At 36.3% G+C, this 21,353-nt stretch overlaps 1 protein-coding gene across 1 annotated transcript; it reads left to right on the forward strand.

Moving 5' to 3' along the window:
* The first annotated feature begins 1,152 nt into the window (after positions 1 to 1,152).
* On the forward strand, positions 1,153 to 9,292 carry LOC306858933 (uncharacterized protein). Its single transcript, XM_079399742.1, has 3 exons — positions 1,153 to 1,206; positions 1,532 to 1,660; positions 5,683 to 9,292. Exons 2-3 carry the CDS (start codon positions 1,576 to 1,578, stop codon positions 6,585 to 6,587), a joined length of 990 nt encoding a protein of 329 aa, XP_079255868.1. The 5' UTR covers positions 1,153 to 1,206; positions 1,532 to 1,575; the 3' UTR covers positions 6,588 to 9,292.
* Positions 9,293 to 21,353: the final 12,061 nt, after the last annotated feature.

The following is a 21,353-nucleotide window of genomic DNA, read 5'->3' on the forward strand; positions in this document are numbered from 1 at the left end:
GGAAAGAGTGAATGAACTTTATTTTTAATGAAGTTCCAGATCGTGTCAATAAAAACTAATTTGTTCACTTCATTTTACCGCAGATTCGTTAACAAACAAGGCACTATGAAAGCATATTCTGGAAGGAATAGCAAATTGTATTTTCAATTGCTTTTTCCACATGTGGATGCCGCATAATCCAAATGCAATTGCAAATCTTGCATTATCGCATTTCCAGTGTTTTACGAGTTATGAGCCTGTCATATTTAAGCAGCCTTCGCTCACTTTGACCTTTTACATTTTGAATATTTAAAAAAATTGACCAGAAATTGTTTATTAATTAATAGCCCAATGTTTGCAGCAATTGCATCTACATGCATCTACAAAAATGTTTAAATGGACAAATTTCGTTTTGTAACATGCTATACATTGACATGCAGTGTTTATTAACTGACAGTTTACATTTTAATTGTAAAAACTGTGTTCCAGTGCATATGTTGACAGGTAGTTAGAGGTACTGTATAAGATGTCTCAATCTGCTGTGATATGCAATCAATATCAAATCACTGATTATAAAATCTTCACTCATAACTTCTATGCTGTCAGTAAATGAATGCATGTACCATGTACTGTATCTTCAATGATAATTTTAGGAAGAGCATCGAGAGAGTGTTGTCATAACCCCACCATCCCTGTTGACAAATATGGCGCTGAATAAAAATGTAAGTTGCAAACCCTCATTTGATCAGATGTAGAGAAAACGACAGAGACCTACTGAATGCAAGTGCATGGAATATAGACTGTCATGCAATCCAATGGAACTCTCCTCTAAAAAGTATACATCCTTATCCAAATCATGTTGAATCCTCCCAGTCAATGCCAAATACGACATACAATATATGCAAAAATTTACTAGATCAACCATGCTTAGAAGTAAAAAAAACAATACAACTTACAAGGCATTTCGATAAGGTATTTCATATACCTTATCGAAAAAAAGACAAAAAATTTTTTTTTTACTTTAGAAAAAAATGGTTTCTGCACCCAAACATGTTATCCCTTATAGATGTGCTACACGCTCTTTTATTCACAATGTCAACACACACTTGTTTATTTGATATACATTTCTATGTACTTTAAGTGTGTAGATAGGACTTTTATTTTGGCGTAGACGTGACGTCACAACGCTGCGCCGCGATCCTGCAGTTGTGATACGGTTGAGCAAAGGTATATTGTTTTTAAAGATTTAAAGTGTTTAATCCAATGCTAACCGTTTAGTCTGTTTCATAGAATTAATGGTTATTAAATGTAGAACTATGTTTATTTGTGTGAGTAACAGAAAAGGTGCGTCTCATTTCGCTCCCTTTATCGTGAATCAGTTTGTCTGAAGTAAATATGAACTGTTTCTATATTTGTGCCCTTTCATTAATTTATAGTTACAGTTTTGAGTGTTTTAGACCAGTAGGGACCACTGACTAACACTTTGATATACACTCTTGTCAATGCGCGGGGTTTAATCAGTTAATTATTGACAAATTGTCTAAACACACAGAAAAACTCCTGGACATGAGCTCCTTGTGACACACTGTTATAAAAATGGCGTTTATTAAAGAGGAGAGTGAAGATGTGAAGATTGAAGAAGCATTCAATGTGAAACATGAAGATATCGAGACACAAACAGGTTAGTTTTCCCTTATCAACCCTCATTTAAGACTGCATATGTCCATTAATGTGCAAGACCTGGACTGGAGTCGTTCTGTCAACAATCAGAGGTCTTAGTCTAAAAACTAAAACATAATTTACTTTTTAGTGGAAAAAATGCATGTTATATTTTTAAATGTCGTGGATGAGAAACTTTTAGAAAACACTTTTGTGGACGGAGAGCATTTAAAAACACAAACTCCGTTTTCAAATGTATTCGCATTAATGTAGAAATTTCCCATGTAGGGCAGGGAAGTCCTGCAGAGTTTAGCTTCAACCCTAATTAAACACACCTGAACCAGCTAATCTAGGTTTTAAGGATTAGAAACTTCCAGGGAGGTGTGTAGGAGCCGGTTGGAGTTTGCAGGGCCTTAAAATGAAGATGCCGAAATAATGTTTTTTGTTAAGAAGCAAAATTTAAAATATATTAATGGGGACAGCTTTTTTTGAACTGCCACTATTGGTGTATAATGCCACAAAGATATCTATACTCAACAGGTTTTACTAATAGACCTATCAATCTCATAATCGGCTTAAAAATAAAATGATGCCGTCATAATTAACTAAGTCATATTACCCTAAAACCCATCAAGAATTTAGGCCAGGGGGTTCCCTGAAATTTGGTTTGATTTGATGTAGAATGAACTATTAGCTATAAAATAATACCTAAAAATAATCACTGTTCTGTATAGATTATTTTAGTTTGTGCACATTTTTTCCAGCACATAGAGTTTAACACACATACACAACAAATTAATAAAAGTAAGATCAGGAAAAACACTTACTAGACTTTTAAAACGGTTTGCAAAAGACATTTAAAAGTACTCGGGGGTGGCAGTGTCTCTAGTTTAAAGGTCATTCCAAGCCCAGAGGGCATGAAAAGAAAAAGCATATTTTACAAATTCTGAGCATACTTTTGGAAAATTTAATTGAATGTATAATTGAGATCTAGTACAGCAACTATTTGTATTTTAAAAAATAGGAGATTTGAAACATAAGGCAACTTACCTAAAAGTGCCTAGCAATTTCCTCTCATGAAATCCATGCCAATGATTTGTAAAGTATGCAATGATGAGTATGTGAATCTACACCACAAACAATAGACAGAGCCCGGTTTCCTTAATAAATATGAAGATGCATGCATGTATACAAGGTCACCATAATCAATTACAGATAGTGAAAGAAAAGCATAAATGATTTAGGAATAGAAGATTCCTTCTAGCCTCATAAAGCAAGCAGTTTTTTTAAACAAAAGAACCAATTTTGGTTTAAGCTTCTTCAGCAGATTATCAGTGTGTGCATTAAAAGCTCATTTTTTATCTAGCCGTATCCCTAAGTATTTATAAGACCCTACTCTTTCAATTGTTGTACCATCTAACGTTGAAATGATCATATCTGTTGTTTTAGAATGAGTATGACTAAAAATCTAATATTTTGTCTTTTTTTTTTTTTTAATACCAGTTACAAATGTAACAGTGAATTTTGTATTGCAATAAAGGCATTCTGTACATTTATCCGCATACAGATGTACACTGCAGCTCAAAAGTTTGGGATCAGATTTTTTAAAGAAGTTCTGATTATCAAGGCTGTATCTATTTGATCAAAAATGTTATTTTGTAAAATATTACAATTTAAAATAACAGTTTTTCTATTTTAATATACCTTAAAATATAATTTATTTCTGTGATCAAAGCTGAACTTTCAAAATAGTTAGGCCATGTTCACACTTGGCGTCTTTTTTGACTAGAAAAAGTTGACGAGCGGTTTTTTTTAATGAAAAACAAAGCTGGCAGCGTCTGTTACAAATAGCAGCCGAGAGCGTCTTTTGTTGCCATAGCAACAGCTGCAACAATAGCCTAGCGCTGTGTACTGCAGAAATGTCAAGAAAGAGTAAAAAGTTGGCTTTTGAAGTTAACGGGAAAGAAAATGTCGATTCACAACGACGTTTATGGGTGCACGACATTATACGGGGAAGGAACCAATATGGTGCTTACAACAATTTCGTTCTTGTTGTTATGGAAACGACAGATCTCGCTACTCGCTTGTCATTGGTCAGCTGTCAAAAAGGCTCTTGACGTAGGGCGTTTTTTTCAGAAAAGTTTAACTTTTTTTCAACTCGAAAAAACGCTCTGAGCTGCAGAAAAAGACGCCGGCGGTGGCGTTTTAAAAAGTGCTCAGGACTTTTTTGAAAACACGGTTTACTCCATAGGATTATAATGTAAAACAGATGCCGGCAGCTTCGAAAAAGACGCCAAGTGTGAACACGGCCTTACTCCATTCTTCAGTGTCACATGATCCTTCAGAAATCATTCTAATATGCTGATTTATAATAAATTTTGGACCGTTGTGCTGCTTCGTTTTTGGATTCTGATTAATAAAAAGTTAAAAAGAACAGCTTTTATTTAAAAAAATAAATGTTGTGTTACAATATACATTGCTATTCGAAAGTTTGGGCTCAGTACATTTTTTTTCTTTTTTTTTTAAGAAATTAATACTTTTATTCAAGAGGGATGTTAAATTAATAAAAAGTCATAGTAAAGTTACACTCATAATACATTTCTGAAAAATCACGTGACACTGAAGACTGCAGTAATAATGCTGAAAATTCAGCTTTCAACACAGAAATGAATTATATTTTAAAGTATATTAAAAAAGAAAACTGTTATTTTAAATTGCAATAATATTTCACAAAATAACAGTTTTTTTTTTTGCATTTTTGATCAAATAGATGCAGCCTTCATGAGCAGAAGAAACGTATTTTAAAAAATATTACTGATCCCAAACTTTTGAGCGGCAGTGTATATTAGCGGAATCAACTCCAAAACCTAAATCATTGATAAAAAAATAGAAAACAAAAGGGGAGCTAAAATGGATCCTTGGGGAACGTCTTGATGGAAAGGGGAACTATAGTTTTCTAAACATACACATTGAGTGCGCTCAGAAAATAGTTTCAAATCATTTTAGAGCAGCTTTACTAAAACCTAATGACCTAAGTTTCTGTAACAGTAGATTATGGTCAACAGAATCAAAAGCTTTTAAAAAGGTCAACAAATAATGCTGCTCATGACTTTTTGCTATCTAAGGAGTTTATAATGTCATTTGTAACTAGCGGAGCTGCAGTTATGGTGCTATGACCTGCTCTAAAGCCTGATTAAGAATATTATTTTCAGTTAAAAATTGTTTTATTTCATCATTTAACAATGATTCAAATACTTTAGCTAAAACTGGCTATATGCCATTGTTTGAAGCAACTGCATGCCATATTTGTTTTATGAAAATAAGCTGAAAACACTCCTAAAAAAACTTTTATTGCTTTTCTATAGCATTAAGCCTCAAATGTCAACTATACATTGGTTTGATTTGTTCTTGTAATAAAAAAGTAAAAATATGCATGGTATTATAATGTTATACTAAAGCTAAATTTAAAACAATTGATAAAAAAAAAAACCTTAAGAAAACCTGTAGGAAAAAAACATGTTTAGCATGCAGAATAATGCAAGTGAATCTTTTTGTAATTGTGCCTGTGGACATTTACGTAATTGTGGCATTCGTAATGAATTAAATTCAATGAATTGTGCAGCCCTAAGAGAATTAACATTAAGCACAGTATTTCTGCTACAGTGGGGCTTAATTTCTGACTGAAAACTGAACATAGTGGAGAGTGTAAACTAAAATTATAATGTAAATGGTAGATATGGGATTGGTCTATAATAAACCATTTCTTCTGGGTCAAGAGATAAGTGGTTTGATATCTGCCAACATTGTTTGTTTGTTTGTTTTTTTAATTAAATATAGGTTTTTTCAGGTGTGTCCTAAAGAAAGTGAACAGTTAACATTGAGAAGAGGTTCTGAGATTACAGGATGTGTATAGGATCTTGCATGCATGCATTTGGTTTTGATTGTTATTTTGATGTCTTATGTTGATATTGATGTCTGTTGCTTTGTGCCATTTAAACTGGTGTTAACTTTTATTTTATTGTCTTGTCTTTTTTTCCACTTTAGACCTAATGGCTTTGAAAAAGGAAAGCCAAGAACTGAATAAAATGGAAGAGAATCAGTATGACAAAGACCAGGATTTTATGACTGGAGAACAATCCACACAAAATGAAAAGACTTCCCCTCAAAAAAAGACTGAATCTACCAGTTATTTCACTTGCTGTCAATGTGGAAAGACTTTCAATCAAAAACAAAACCTTGATGTCCACATGAGAATTCACAATGGAGAAAAGCCTTTCACCTGCCAACAGTGTGGAAAAAGTTTCACTCAAAAACAAAATCTTAAAGTCCACATGAGGGTTCACACTGGAGAAAAGCCTTATACTTGCACTCAATGTGGACAGAGTTTTACACATAAAGGAAACCTTAATGCCCACATGAGAGGTCACACTGGAGAGAGTCCTTACACCTGTAGACTGTGTGTGAAGAACTTCTCACGAAAAGAAAGTCTTAAAACTCACATGCGAATTCACACTGGAGAGAAGCCGTTCATATGTGGTCAGTGTGGAAAGAGTTTCAGATGTAAAGAAAACCTTAATTGCCACATGAGGATTCACTCAAGAGAGAACTGTTTTATATGTCATCAGTGTGGAAAGAGTTTTCCTGACAGGAGCCACCTTAAAAATCACATAACAACTCACATCGGAGAGAAGCCTTTCATGTGCCATCACTGTGGAAAAACTTGCACAAATAAAGCAATCCTCGAGATTCACTTAAGAGTTCACACTGGAGAGAGGCCTTTCACCTGCCCTCAGTGTGGAAAGAGTTTCACAAATAAAGGAAACCTTAACATTCACACGAGGCTTCACACTGGAGAGAAGCCCATCACATGTCTTCAGTGTGGAAAGTGTTTCACATATCACACAGACCTGAAACGGCATTTGCAAACTCATTCTGGAAAAAAAATGTAGTATTCCCCAATGCTGCAAGAGGTTTACGAAACAATTTCAAAATTCACCCGCACATTCACTCCCCAGGTGAAAAGAATTGTGTAGTGTACTAGTAAATGATAGTTGGGTTCAAGTGTACTACAAGTGGTAACTAAATACATTTTTTAATGCAGAGATAGTATGTTGAAAGCTCCGTCAACACACATTACGGTTATTTGCGTGATGACCGTATTCTGTAACCGAAGTCACACCTGAAAATTTTCATGACTCACAATCACATTCTCAGAAAACACGCGCTGTGTGAACGGAACAGGACTGGACAACTAGTTGTCCGTGATGTCATAAAGCGAGAGAGAGAGCCGTTCTGCTTTACAAATGCGCGTCTACCGTGTGGTTTCAGTAACTTACAGCTGTGTCTCATCTGAAAGTTTTAGATTCAGTTTTTCTCCTCCAGAGCCGCTTCTGTCAGTTTTGTGCTCTGCGCGCAACTTAAATGCTCCACTCTTTACCCAAATATAAAAGCTGCTGTCGGTTAATTGGACACTTGTCGTGTCAGAAAGTGATAAAGTCTTTCAGTTTTATGGACGTCGCCATCTTTGATTTTACTTTGGTCACTATTGCTATGGTTACTGTTAAGGAATACAGGCTTGACACCCATTGCACATTCATACAGACAGTATTCGAGACTATTGTAAGCTGCGGTGTGAACGGGACATTTCGAGACTCACACCTGTAAAGAAATTGAGGTTGTCAATCCCAAAAATTGACAGATTTTAAATATTTTTTTGTATATTAAGTACAAAATTGGTGTGTAAAAACAGAGCACTTTAAGTACATTATGGAAGAGCACTTTTTTTTTCACCTGGGTCTAGACCAGGTGTGTCAAACCCAGTTCTTGGAGGGCCGCAGCCCTGCAGAGTTTTGCTCCAACCCTGCTCCAACACACACACACATCATGAAGTTTTCAAATAAGCCTAAAGGACTTGATTAGCTGGATCAGGTGTGTTTAATTAGGGCTGCATCTAAACTCTGCAGGGCTCCGGCTCTTCAGGAACTGAGTTTGACACCCCTGGTCTAGAGCAGTGGTTTTCTGTCCTACAAGCACCCCTGTCCTGTACATTTTGTATGTCTCCCTTATCAGACACACCTGACTCAACTCGTCAGCTCGTTAATAGAGACGGCAAGACTAGAATTGAGTGTGTCTGACAAGGGAGATGTACAAAATGTACAGGGCAGGGGTGTTTGTAGGACAGGTTTGAAAACCACTGGTCTAGAGGATGACCGTTTTATTTTCATGTTCTTCATGTGGAAAATGTTTAAAATGGCATCAGAAAAATATGCGTCTCTGTGAAAATAATTGTAATTGTTTAGAGGCTTATATTTGATTCAGTTTGATACGTCGGAATCAACACATTAGATGATATTCATCTTGCTTTAAAAATTCCACAATGTAAACAAAGGAGATAAGCTAAAGTTTATGTTGCCGTCTTATGCTTAAATGCTTTAACTATGGCGCTAAAATAGTCTCAGACTTAATGCAGTTATAAAATATTATTAACAACTGCATAAGCTAGGACAGGAAAATAAAACACCAGGGCCAGACAGCGTTGCGAACAGTGTTTGAAAAGCTATTCTGAACACCACTGTGGCAGCAGCGAAGTCCTTCAGGTTCCTGGGCTCTACCATCTCTCTGGACTTGAAGTGGAGCAATCACATTGACTCAGTTGCCCAGCAGATGTTATACTTCCTTCACCAGCTGAAGAATTTCAAACTCCCATTGGAGCTGCTGATGCAGTTCTACACAGCTGTCATCCAGTCTTCTATAACAGTCTGGATTCGCTCAGCTGTCAAATCAGACATCAGAAGGGCACTTTGGGCTGCTGAGAGAAGTACTGGTGCTGCCCTACCCACCTTTCAGGAAATGTATGCATTCAATAAAAAACGAGCTTAGAAAATCGCTCTGGATTCCTCACATCCTCCTTGAGCTTTTGCTGTCTGGCTGGCAGTATGGAGCATTGAACACTATAACAGCCAGGCATAAGAAAACCTATTTACCCCAGGCAATGAACAGTTCATATGGCCTGTTGTGCCCGACTGTGCAATATAAACTATGTGCAATATTTCTTATATTTAACCATCTTTTTGTTCTATTCCCTGTATAACACTATTTGTATATACAAGTATACTTGTTTTGTGTGAGCTAAATCGCATTCACCAAAAAAGCTTGTTTATTTGCAAACAGCAATTCACACATTAATAACAATTCTAGTTCACAAAATATAATTTGTACATAATCAGATTAACATCCCAGAATTTACAAATCCCAAATGCTACACACAAATGTATGTTTGCACATTTCTGAATGTTTCTGCATGTACAGATTGAATCGGCATTTTCAAGTCATCGTGTACATTTATTCGCTACTGTAAATTTGAGCATCTTTAATATATTTAAAGCAATTTTATACTTGTACTTCACTACGAAGAGGCAAAGTTTGTCCTTTTTTCTCCACTACATTTGTCTGACAGCTTTAGTTACTACACAAGTAGTTTTTTCTTGTAACTGTAGTGGCATGGAGTTTGAATGGTTTTGATATCGTTGTATGGACAAGAATTTGACTCCGAGGTTCTTGCATCTGTGTCTCAAAATGTTTTGAGCAGTTGTCATCTTGTGAAGTTTGACCACCATTAGGACATTTTAAGTATTTTTAATAAACATGCCTTAGGAAAAAGAAAAAAAACATTACTTGTGTTTTTACATTACTTGAGACAAAACAATGGCACTGACAGGTTAAGATCAGTCAGTTCAAGTTTCTTTTAGTTAAAACAGCCCAGACGCATTTTAGTTTGGGGCTAGGCGTAAGCATTGTCTGTAAAACCAGGGGTACAAGTTCTAGTTTCTATCAAAGGGAAAGACATTTTAGTGTTAATGCTGTTATGTTTCATATTTAAAAGAGTTTCTGTTTGAAAATGTTTATATGAGTAGTGCTCATGGTTGCGGGTGGCTACCCATCTACCCAACATGTTAAGGTACATTTAACACGTGCTTTGCTAAGTGTTATTTTTAATAAAACATGCATAGCACATTCTTCCCTTTCTTGTAAACAGTACAAGCTTCAGGGAAAGGTTTTATAGTGGGAACATCTGCTCCACATTATATTGTTCTTTTGGACACGCATCGGAGAATGATGCAGAAGTGAAGAAACTTAAAGAAGACTTAAGTCATTATTTTTGTTTTGTTTTTTCAAGCACAAAAGATACTCCCATCACCTCATAAAATGAAGGTTGAATCACTGAAGTCACATGGACTACTTCAATTATGTCTTTACTACTTCAATAGGGTATATGTCCAACGTCACCTGACCAAACCTGGAAAACAGGTCTCATTGCTTCCGCTTGTCGGAGAACAGTTTAACAGCCATTTCAAATAATTGTGATATCTGTGGTCTTTTAAGGTAATCGGTTAAACTAGCTAGCTGTTTTGATTGTGGATGTTTTATTCAATTTTTATAGACAAATGTTAGTGAAAAGAATTAAAAACAAAAACTTAGATATCAGTTTGCATATGTGATGGACATTGGTTATGATCATCTTTGAAAGCATCTTGAGTAAAACAGCTTCATATTTAACAAAGCAAAGGCAAAACGCTAGAACCGGAAGCGACGAAACCCGTTTAACAAAATACGGAAGTCTGTTGCTTATAATACATATGATGTCTCCACAGTCAAGTATAGGGCATGCAAGAGCGGAGAGGAAGTGCTGGCCTTGGGAAAACCTCACTGAGAGTTTCCTACACTAAAAGAATGTGTAAAAATACTGCACAATGTACTATGTTAATATGAAGGAATTTTCTGCATTGACCTTTTTGTATTTTATTTTTACAGGTGCTTTACCTGACTTTTATTTTTTTTTTATGGATTTTATTCATGGATTCTGTTGGAAATTAATGGATAATATCCTGGTGATAAATTACCAGTACATTCTCTCTTTCTTTCTTCCTTTTTTTTTTTTTTTTGGACATTAAATTCAACTACAAGGAGGTCAGATGTTTTACAAATCTATGTTCTATCACTAAAAGGCTATTGCATTTACAAAGAAATGTGAAAATCTGGCATTTTTGTGGCAACAAAATCTAATAATCACATCGCAACATTATCACACACACAATTCTGCAAGCAATAATAACATATTGCATGTTATCTATTTGGATGTGGCTCTAATAAAGGTTCATTTTGCTGACAATGCTTGTTTATTGTACAGTATTAAACAGCGTTACATGTTGTACAAACTGTTTTACTGGCAATTCTTTTCAGCACATCATTTGACAGCAGATTATATATTTCACCAAGAATTCAGCTCTGAAAGAAAGGTGTGTTTTAAGCATTTGAAGTTTGTTAGTGAGCCTCTGTACAAGCGATACAAAATGAATTGAATATAGGTCTTGTCCCGATGGGGCATTTTAATTTATAATTTAATGAATTTGTTATATTTGTGTTTTATTCATTATTTGAAGTTTTTCCATTTATATGATTTCTTCATTTGCTATAATTGTAATGTATAGTTTAATGCATTTATTGTTTCTCGGCCTATTTTTAGAATATATATTTGTTCATTATCATTTTATTTTATAGTTTAATTCATTTAACACAGCTCATATTTATGTAGCCTAATGTTTAAAAAATTTTAGATTAAAAATTTTCCAAAATTTAGATTATTTAATTTTTAATCGTTCATTGTGCATTTCTGTGGTGATTTTTAGTCTGCCTGTTTCCTGAAGAAAAAAAAAATCCAATCTTTGATGTAATGAACAAAACCATTTTTTGATATTACCCAAAATTTATTGGTGTTGATCTCTTATTCAAACGATATAAACAAATTAATTATTAATTAGGTGAAGCTGTGCTTGAATTTGGCATCACATCATGCAGGTGAATTATTGCTCATCATTGTTTAAAATATTAAATGTTATGTGAAATAAATCACATTCCAAACTTTGACCAACTTAATGTGACACATTTATTAAATATTCCAACTTTAAATGAAAAGTCATAAAATGCAAGAACAGCAAAAAAATAAAAATATTCTGGTTCTCAGAAATATATTTTTCACCAAGATTTCAAATATGATTACCTTCGATATGTTTCATTATTTGTGTAGTTGTGTTGTTTTAGAAAGCAGCGCGTGAACGTGACTTTTATTTTGGGTGGTGATGTGACGTCATAAGTCAGCGCGCGCTCTCCTGCATCTGTTGTGATTCGGTTGAAAAAAGGTGGGTGTTTTTAAACATTTAAAGTGCTTAAATCGATACAATCCATTCAAACAAATTGTATTTTTCTTTACCAGCGAAGTACGTGAGTGAACTGTTATTGAATTTAACACTGTAATGCTTTGTCCAACATTACAAAACGTTATTGTTGTGAGTTGTGCCTATCCCCTCATGAGTAACAGAAAGGGTGCGTCCCATTTCGTTCCCAGTTCAATATCTTCAACCAGTTTAAACGCGCGTTCGGTCACAGGCAAGTGCGTTAATGATGGAAGAAACGGATCTTTGCGGAACTTCGAGTCAATTGAACCGATTGCTTCGCTAAATGACTCACTGATTCGCAACTATGACGCCTGTTGGTCAGAACAGTGTAAATGCAACGAGAACACACATAAACATTACATATACAAATATAAATCATAAGTATGAAAGTGCATGTATACTGTTTGTTCTTTTATTAATTTACAGGTCTAGTTTTGATTTTTTTTTGTCTTATCAGGCCAATTTGTCACTCTGACTGACTCCTTACCAGTGTGCTGACTAACTAGGGAACTGATTGAGATGCACCCAGAGATTTAATTTGGGTTTTATTTTGTTTCTGACAAATTTTACTCGCATCTTAAACATGATAATGTGTGCAAACACACAGAAAACACCCTAATGAAGTAACTGAGATGACGTTTATTAAAGAGGAGAGTGAAGACATGAAGATTGAAGAAACATTTAGAGTCAAACATGAAGATACTGAGGAACAAACAGGTTGGTTTCCATTCTCAAAGCTGAATACTGATGCTTAAACATAATGTTTTGGAATATCATATGAGTGTCCTGAAGCTGTTTAATGTGAACATACATGTTGAGATCATATGTCCAGCCAAATACTAATGCTACCTTCAAATGCACCTACTTCCAAGCTGGGCATTCGTTATTACAACTTGTCCACGCATTAAAAAATACAAATAGAACCCAATATGTGACCCTGGACCACAAAAGTCTTAAGTGTCCATTTTTCATCTGAAAGCTGAATAAATAATCTTTCAATTGTTGTATGGTTTGTCGGGATAGGTCAATATTTGGCTGAGGGTGCAAAAAAATCGAAATATTGAGAAAATCTCCTTTAAAGTTGTCCAAATGAAGTTCTTAGCAATGCATATTACTAATCAAAAATGAAGTTTTGATGTATTTATGGTAAGAAATTTACAAAATATATTCATGAAACATGATCTTTACTTAATGTCCTAATGATTTTTGACATAAAAGAAAAATCAATAATTTTGACCCATACTATGTATCGTTGGCTATTGCTACAAATATACCCCAGCGACTTAAGACTGGTTTTGTGGTCCAGGGTCACATATTTACTTCTAAATTGAAATCCAAAAAGGTCAGTGATCAACGTTATGCTTGTTGTCTATAGGTACTCAAAAGTTGTCTATAAATACTCAAAAGTGCTTGCTGTATTAAACCGGATCCTTTTAAGCACAATTGTATTTCCAGATGGACTCTGTGTGCCCTTTACTCCTGAAAGTACTAACTTTTAAAAGGAAATTATATAAAAAAACATCATTGGGTGACAATGGGAGAGTCATCTGTAAGTAAGAAAGAAGATATTACATGTAACACCTATTAGCTGAGTGCATATAGAATCTTGTATTTTTTGATGTTTTGATGCTTTGTGTTGGTTTAATGTGTATTGCTTTGTGACGTTAAACTGCGTTTAACTTGTAATTGTCTTTTTTGCCATAGATCTGATGAAAGAGGAGACAAATGTACTGCATAAAATTGAAGAGAAAGACCATAATTTCATAACTGGAGAAAAATCAATTAGCTGCTTACAGACTGGAAAGACTTCCTCACAAAAAAAAGCTCAAAAGACAGAAACTAAAACTTTCACCTGCCAACAATGTGGGAAAAGTTTCAACAGAAAAGGAAACCTTAATTACCACATGAGAATTCACACTGGAGAGAAGCCTTATACTTGTCCTCAATGTGGGATAAGTTTTATTCAAGGAGTAATGCTTAAAAGGCACATTAGAACTCACACTGGAGAGAAGCCTTTCACCTGCAAACTGTGTGGAAAAAGTTTCATTCGAAAAGGATGCCTTAAAAGTCACATGAGAACTCATACTGGAGAGCAGCCTTACACATGCCCTCAGTGTGAAAGGAGTTTTGCACATAAACAGACTCTTAATGCCCACATTAGAATTCACAGTGGAGAGAAGCCTTACACCTGCCAACAGTGTGGAAAGAGTTTCTCTGAAAATGGAAACCTTAGAGTCCACATGAGGATTCACACGGGAGAGAAGCCGTTCACCTGCCAACAGTGTGGAAAGAGTTTCAACCAAAAAGGAAACTTTAAAGTCCACATGAAAATTCACAATGTAGAAAAGCCTGAAAGTCATTAATTTTCAATGTGAGCCGGCGGCGAGCAGTGGCACGGCACGTCTTGGATGGTTTGGCCGTCCAGAAGTTGAAGTCAGGTCAACTTTATGGTAATGAGCTATGATGCGGTTCAGCTGCAACCAATCGGAATGTAGAATTCCTCCGCTTGAGAGGATTCCAAAGAACACAGTCCTGTTTCCGACCACATTAGTTTCCAAGCATTTTCACGCTAGAATGCTTGTTTTTCAGCGGGAATGCAATACATTTGCTCAAAACAATACTGATTTGACCAATTGCATTTAGGTTACACTTCAACCAGGAGAGTTTGCAATGTAGGCTGCGCACAAATTAATGATAACGTTAATGTTAAAGACCAAGGCTAGTTAGTTAAACGTCTCCTAACTGCATGTTGAAATTAGGCTAGCACATAACCATGAAAGTTTTTAATTTGTTTATTTCATTAGCAAACATGTAACTATAAGTTCTTTCCATCAATTTCTTACTATAACATTTAAAATATTTCATGAGGTTAACGTATACCCAACTTGTGGTCAGTCTGCACAAGATCAACACACTTGTTTGCTTTGCTGCCCCTTTAAATACAAGACCAAGTATTCGAGTGTAATGGTGCGTTCACACCAGACGCGAATGAAGCGTTAAGCGCGAGTGATTTACATGTTAAGTCAATGCAAAGGCGCGGATGCGGCAGCGTGAATTGAGCGTTTCGGGCATTTGGCGCGCGTAACGCGTGCTTCGCGCAAGTTGAGAAATCTGAATTTTGGGGGATATTCACACCACGTTAACCAATCAGGAGCTTGCTCTAGTAGTGATGTGATTACGAGCAGAGGCAGAAATCCGAAACAGCAAGAGGACAAAATCATTGTCGCTGTGTGTTGATATCCGGAGCTGTACCATAGACCAAAGATTACCTGTTAGATTTACCCAAAACAAATTATATCTTATGTTTATCCACTACAGAGACATCAGAGCCAGCGGCAAATGCCAGAAGGACTAGCCGAGGTTATGCTCCTCTCTTCGGGATACATGAGCACTGAGCGCCCGGTGATCGCCTGGAGCTCACGGCTCCGAAATCGGCGAAGCACATTTTCAAATAGGCGCCGTTTTTATAAATAAACCCGCGTCCAGTGTTTCCATAGCACATAAAGTGCAACTACCCTCTCAGCAAAATCTATGTCAGCCATTTCGCAACGAGACTGGAGCCCCCCGGACAGAAGCCCCTCCCATGATGCGTATTCGCATCTGTTGTGAAGCGAATTTCACGCGCGAATGAAGCGAGTAAACTCCAAATGTTCAAGCGTCCAACTACGCGCGAATAGAGTGATTTATTCGCGCAGGTCGCGTCTGGTGTGAACGCACTGTCAGAGCATCAACGAATCTTTCTACAGCGTTGTTGGCAGGGCGGCAGTGTGAACACACGATTAGATATCACAAGAACATTGACACTGGAGAGAAGCCATTCAGATATGGTCAGTATGTTTCACACATAAATATAGCCATATTTTAAAGGGTTAGTTCAAAAATGAAAATTCTGTCATTAATTACTCACCCTCATGTCATTCCAAATCTGTAAGACCTTCGTTCATCTTCAGAACACAAATTAAGATATTTCTGATGAAATCCGAGAGCTTTCTGACCAGCTTTCTTTGCTATCACACTTACAGATACACCTGAAGAGTCATGCCCAGCCCAGGGGTGTCAAACTCAATTCCTGGAGGGCCAGAGCCCTGCAGAGTTTAGATTAAGCTTTAATTAAACACACCTGCTCCAAACAAAGGTGTCGTTACCCCTTTCTCTCTCTCTTTTTTTTTTTAAGTGCTTAGTGGTGTACCATGAAATTTGTTTAATAACCAAAACCAGAAAAAGGGTTGGGAAACACTGGGTTAGTCCATATGGGCTGATGATATAAACACAGTGTTTATATAATCAACATTACAGATTGTTAAAGTACAACTAAGGCGGATTTGCAGTTAATTAAGTGCTGATTGAGCATTAGTGATTAACGCATTTCTATGTTTATTAACTCCATATGATTTGAAAAAAAAAAATTATAATAATTTTTGCAGTTAAAAATTATTACTTTTTGAATGGGTAAGCTACTTCTTTAAGTGTATTGAAACCAATTTTCTATTTAATTTGTAGCTCAGAATTCAGAAACAGTGAGGATGCCACATGTACCTCAACAGAAAACTTCTCCATTCATCTCCATGCTATGTGTGACTGATTACAATATGAAATTTTGTGAGATATGTAGGCTCAACTTGATTGTCAGGTGCTGAAAAATAGCCTCTTTTCCCCCCTGCAGAAATACCCACCAAAAGGCTGTTACATGTGACGGCGGGCACCCATGTTTTTCGGCCATCCTGTATCGAGGACCAGTATATAATCAAGCAAATCAAAATGAGGGGGGAATGTGCCTCTGATTAGTTGAATGTACATGGTTTAACTTAAAACAGCAGTTTTAAATTTAGTTGTTAGACCCGTATTTTAGTTTCCTATTTGGTGTTTTTAAATGAAATTATGATTTTAATATATTTCTCAGTCAGAAATAAACGATGTTTACTCAGACAACCTACCTTGTTTGTCATTAAGCTTTCCCACTACCGCCTTTATCTTCAAGCCCCATCACTTCTATTATATGACATACAGATTTCCATCCTGAAGCAGAAATGAATTAAAACACTGAACAGGTGTGATGCTTCTCAAGTGGAATCTCAAAAAAAAGCACACACACAAATATAACACACGTTAACTATTGTTTGTTTCAAATTGATTTGTTATGTGTTTTTAGTCTATGACCCTAATACTGAATACTGCCACATGTTTTATTTTTTGTATGTCTCTATAGTCTAAAAATGTCTTTTGTGATTTGAAGCAACTTGTGTACAGGACTTTTATTTTGTTTTTGCGGTATGGTGTCATAAGTCCGCGCCGTTCTCCAGCTTCTGTTGTGATTTCGCTGAAGAAAGGTTTGTTTTAGGATTTCATGACCCTTTAAACATTTACAGTATTTAAATCGATGCCATCTTTTTAGTCTATTTTTACGATGCAAAATGAATTATGAATGCATAATAGTTTATCTAATATTAATGAACGTCATGTTTTGTGAGTAAAGCGCATCCACACGCGAGTAAATGAAAAGGTTCAATTGAACCAATTGCTTCTCGAAATGATTCACTGATTCGAATCACTGCACGCGACACCTGCTGCACAAAACAGTGAAAATGCAACAAAACACAAACGTATATAATGAGAACTTAAACCAATAGCAAATGCTTTCATTGAAGTGTCTATATGTAATCTACAAATCATTGAAAACAAAATTAAAGTAATATATATGAAATGTGTATGATGTTATCATTTGTGTGTATATATTTATATATATATTATTAAAAACGTGCAAAAATAAATAAAAATACAGTGGGGATCGAAAGTTTGGGCACCCCAGGTAAAGATTTGTATTAATATGCATAAAGAAGTCTCCAAAAGGCATCAAATTACAGATTAGACATTCTTATAATGTCAAAAAAAGTTATATTTTATTTCCATCATTTACACTTTCAAAATAACAGAAAACAAAAAAATGGCATCTGCAAAAGTTTGGGCACCCTGCAGAGTTAATATCTTGTACTGCCCCCTTTGGCAAGTATCACAGCTTGTAAACGCTTTTTGTAGCCAGCCAAGAGTCTTTCAATTCTTGTTTGAGGTATCTTTGCCCATTCTTCCTTACAAAAGTCTTCCAGTTCTTTGAGATTTCTGGGCTGTCTGTCACGCACTGCTCTTTTAAGGTCTATCCATAGATTTTCAATTATGTTGAGGTCAGGAGATTGTGAAGGCCATGGCAAAACCTTCAGTTTATGCCTCTTGATGTAATCCACCGTGGATTTTGAGGTGTGTTTAGGATCATTATCAATTTGTAGAAGCCATCCTCTCTTTAACTTCAGCTTTTTCACAGATGGCATCAAGTTACCGTCCAAAATTTGCAGAAATTTGATTGAATCCATTTTTCCTTCTACTCGTGAAATGTTCCCTGTGCCACTGGCTGCAATACAACCCCAAAGCATGATTGATCCACCCCCATGCTTAACAGTTGGACAGAGGTTCTTTTCATTAAATTCTGTGCCCTTTCTTCTCCAAACGTACCTTTGCTCATTCCGGCCAAAAAGTTCTATTTTAACCTCATCGGTCCACAGAACTTGTTTCCAAAATGCATCAGGCTTGTCTATATGTTCATTTTCAAAATTCAAACGCTGATTTTTGTGGTGAGGACGTAGAAGAGGTTTTCTTCTGATGACTTCTGATGAAGTATCTCTTTATAGTGGAATAGTGTACCACAACTCCAGTGTCTGCCAGATCTTTCTGGAGGGATCGTGCAGTCAAACATGGGGTTTGACTTGCTTTTCTCACAATCCTGCGAGCTGTTCTGTCTGATATTTTTCTTGGTCTTCCAGATCTTGCTTTAATTTCCACTGTTCCTGATGACTGCCATTTCTTAATTACATTCCGAACAGAGGATATTGGCATCTGAAAACGCTTTGCTATCTTCTTATAGCCTTCTCCTGCTTTGTGAGTCAACTATTTTCAGTTTCTGTTTTCTAGACAACTGCTTAGAAGAACCCATTGTGGTGATTGTTGGGGCAAGGTCCGATGAGTCTGGGCATTTAAAACCTTTGAGATTGACATGACCTGGTCTTTCCAGACGATGATTGAGAACAATCCATGACACTGTCAGGTCTCAGCTTTCCAAAGGGGGCAGTGCATGCTATAAACTCTGCAGGGTGCCCAAACTTTTGCAGATGCCATTTTTTTGTTTTCTGTTATTTTGAAAGTGTAAATGATGGAAATAAAATCTAACTTTTTTTGACATATTATAAGAATGTCTAATCTGTAATTTGATGCCTTTTGGAGATTTTTTCATCTTTCCTTGGCTTTTTTATGCATATTAATACAAATTTTTACCTGGGGTGCCCAAACTTTCGATCCCCACTGTAAATATATATACATTTTTATTGCACGTTTTTAAATTTTATTTTGGCTAAATATTTTTCTTTCTCTTAATTATTGTCATCTCATCAGATCCACACTTTTATAAAGATGGCGTTTATTAAAGAGGAGAGTGAAGACACATGGATTGAAGAAACATTCAGAGTGAAACACGATACTGAGGAACAAACAGGTTAGTTTTCATTCTCAAAGCTCAATGATCCTTATTCAAATGTCTAAATCTCTACAGAAATGAATGATATTTTTGAAGAATGTTATATAGTGTCTTAAAGCAGTTTATTTTACATGGATATTGTATGTTCATTTTTATGTACGTCACACTTAAAATGAGCAAACAATAATAATGAAGTAGCTTAAAGCAAATATTTTTAATTACTTGTAAACCGTTAATAATGAAAGCCATTCATTTCTGTGACTTTATTATGCAACTGTATCTAACACAAATGTTTATTTGGAATAAAGCAAGCCATGAAATGTGAATGATCAACTTTCTCCAGTTCATGTTGGCAACAAATATTGTCACTCAATTATTGCAACGTCCTTTTCCCAAGATAACAGCTCTGAGTTTTCTCCTATAATGCCTGAGGAATTTGGAGAACATTTGATTAGAGATCAGAGACTCATACAGAATCTCTCCAGATCCTTCAGAATCGCAGCTTCTTCTCTTCAGTTCACCCCACTCATTTTCTGTAGGGTTCTGGTCAGAGGACTGGACAGCCATGGCAGAAGCTTCATTTTGCGCTCAGTAACACATTTTTTGATTTTGATGTTTGTTTTGGATCATTGTCTTGATGGAAGATCCAAACATGGTCCATTATAAGATTTCTAACAGAGGTGGTCAGGTTTAGATTTTTTATCTGTTGGTATTTGATAGAATCCATGATGCCATGCATCTGAACAAGATGTCCAGTATCTCCGGCAGAAAAACAGGCCCACAACATTAAAGATTATTGTTGCAGTATTTTACTTGCCGACATTTAAAAAAATTATTTTATTTTTTATTTTATTTATATACACTGCCCTCCAAAAGTATTGGGACCGTAAGGCCAATTTCTTTATTTTTGCTGTACACTGAAAACATTTGGGTTTGACATCAAAAGATGAATATCGGCTTTTATTTACAGGTATTTACATCTGGATCTAAGTTTAAGTTTTAAGTTGTGACGTATTGTCAGGTATGGTGACCCATACTCGAAATTGGTGCTCTGCGTTTAACCCATCCAAGTGCACACACACAGCAGTGAGTAGTGAACAAATGCACACACACACACACACACACCGTGAACACACACCCGGAGCAGTGGGCAGCCATGCTGCAGCGCCCGGGGAGCAGTTGGGGGTTCGGTGCCTTGCTCAAGGGCACCTCAGTCGTGGTATTGAGGGTGGAGAGAGCGCTGGACATTCACTCCCCCCCACCTACAATTCCTGCCGGCCCGAGACTCGAACCCGCAACCTTTGGATTACAAGTCTGACTCTCTAACCATTAGGCCACGACTTCCCCCAAAAAAATCTGACGCACAACTTAGAAGATATCACCTTTTGTTTGAACCCACCCATTTTTCATGTTAGCAAAAGTATTGGAACAGATAGAATTAACATAGATAAAAAAAAAAGGCTTTCTGACCCAAAGATTCAAGCTGTGATCCTTGGAGAATCTTTGGCCACTCAAACTCTCCTCCTCACCATCCATTAGGAAGATATAGACACGCGTCCTCTTCTAGGCAGATTTTTAGAATCTCTTAATTATTCCCCTCATGGTGGAAATGGGGATTTTCAGTGCTTTAGCTCTTTTCTTACAGCCACTTTCTACAACCGCAGACCACATGTAACCACACCAGCCCAGGACCTCCACATCCAGCATCTTCACCTCCAAGATCGTCTGAGACCAGCCACCCGGACAGCTGCTGCAACAATCGGTTTGCATAACCAAAGAATTTCTGCACAAACTGTCAGAAACTGTCTCAGACCTGACTGCAGTTCATCATCGTAACCGACTTGAGTGGGTTCACCTCATGTTGCAGCATAATAATGGGTGACACATCCGGTGAGTATGCTGGCCATGCAAGAACTGGGATGTTTTCAGCTTCCAGGAATTGTGTACAGATCCTTGCAACATGGGGC

The sequence above is a fragment of the Barbus barbus genome, assembly GCF_936440315.1.
Source record: "Barbus barbus genome assembly, chromosome: 39".
In the NCBI taxonomy this organism is placed as follows: domain Eukaryota; kingdom Metazoa; phylum Chordata; class Actinopteri; order Cypriniformes; family Cyprinidae; genus Barbus; species Barbus barbus.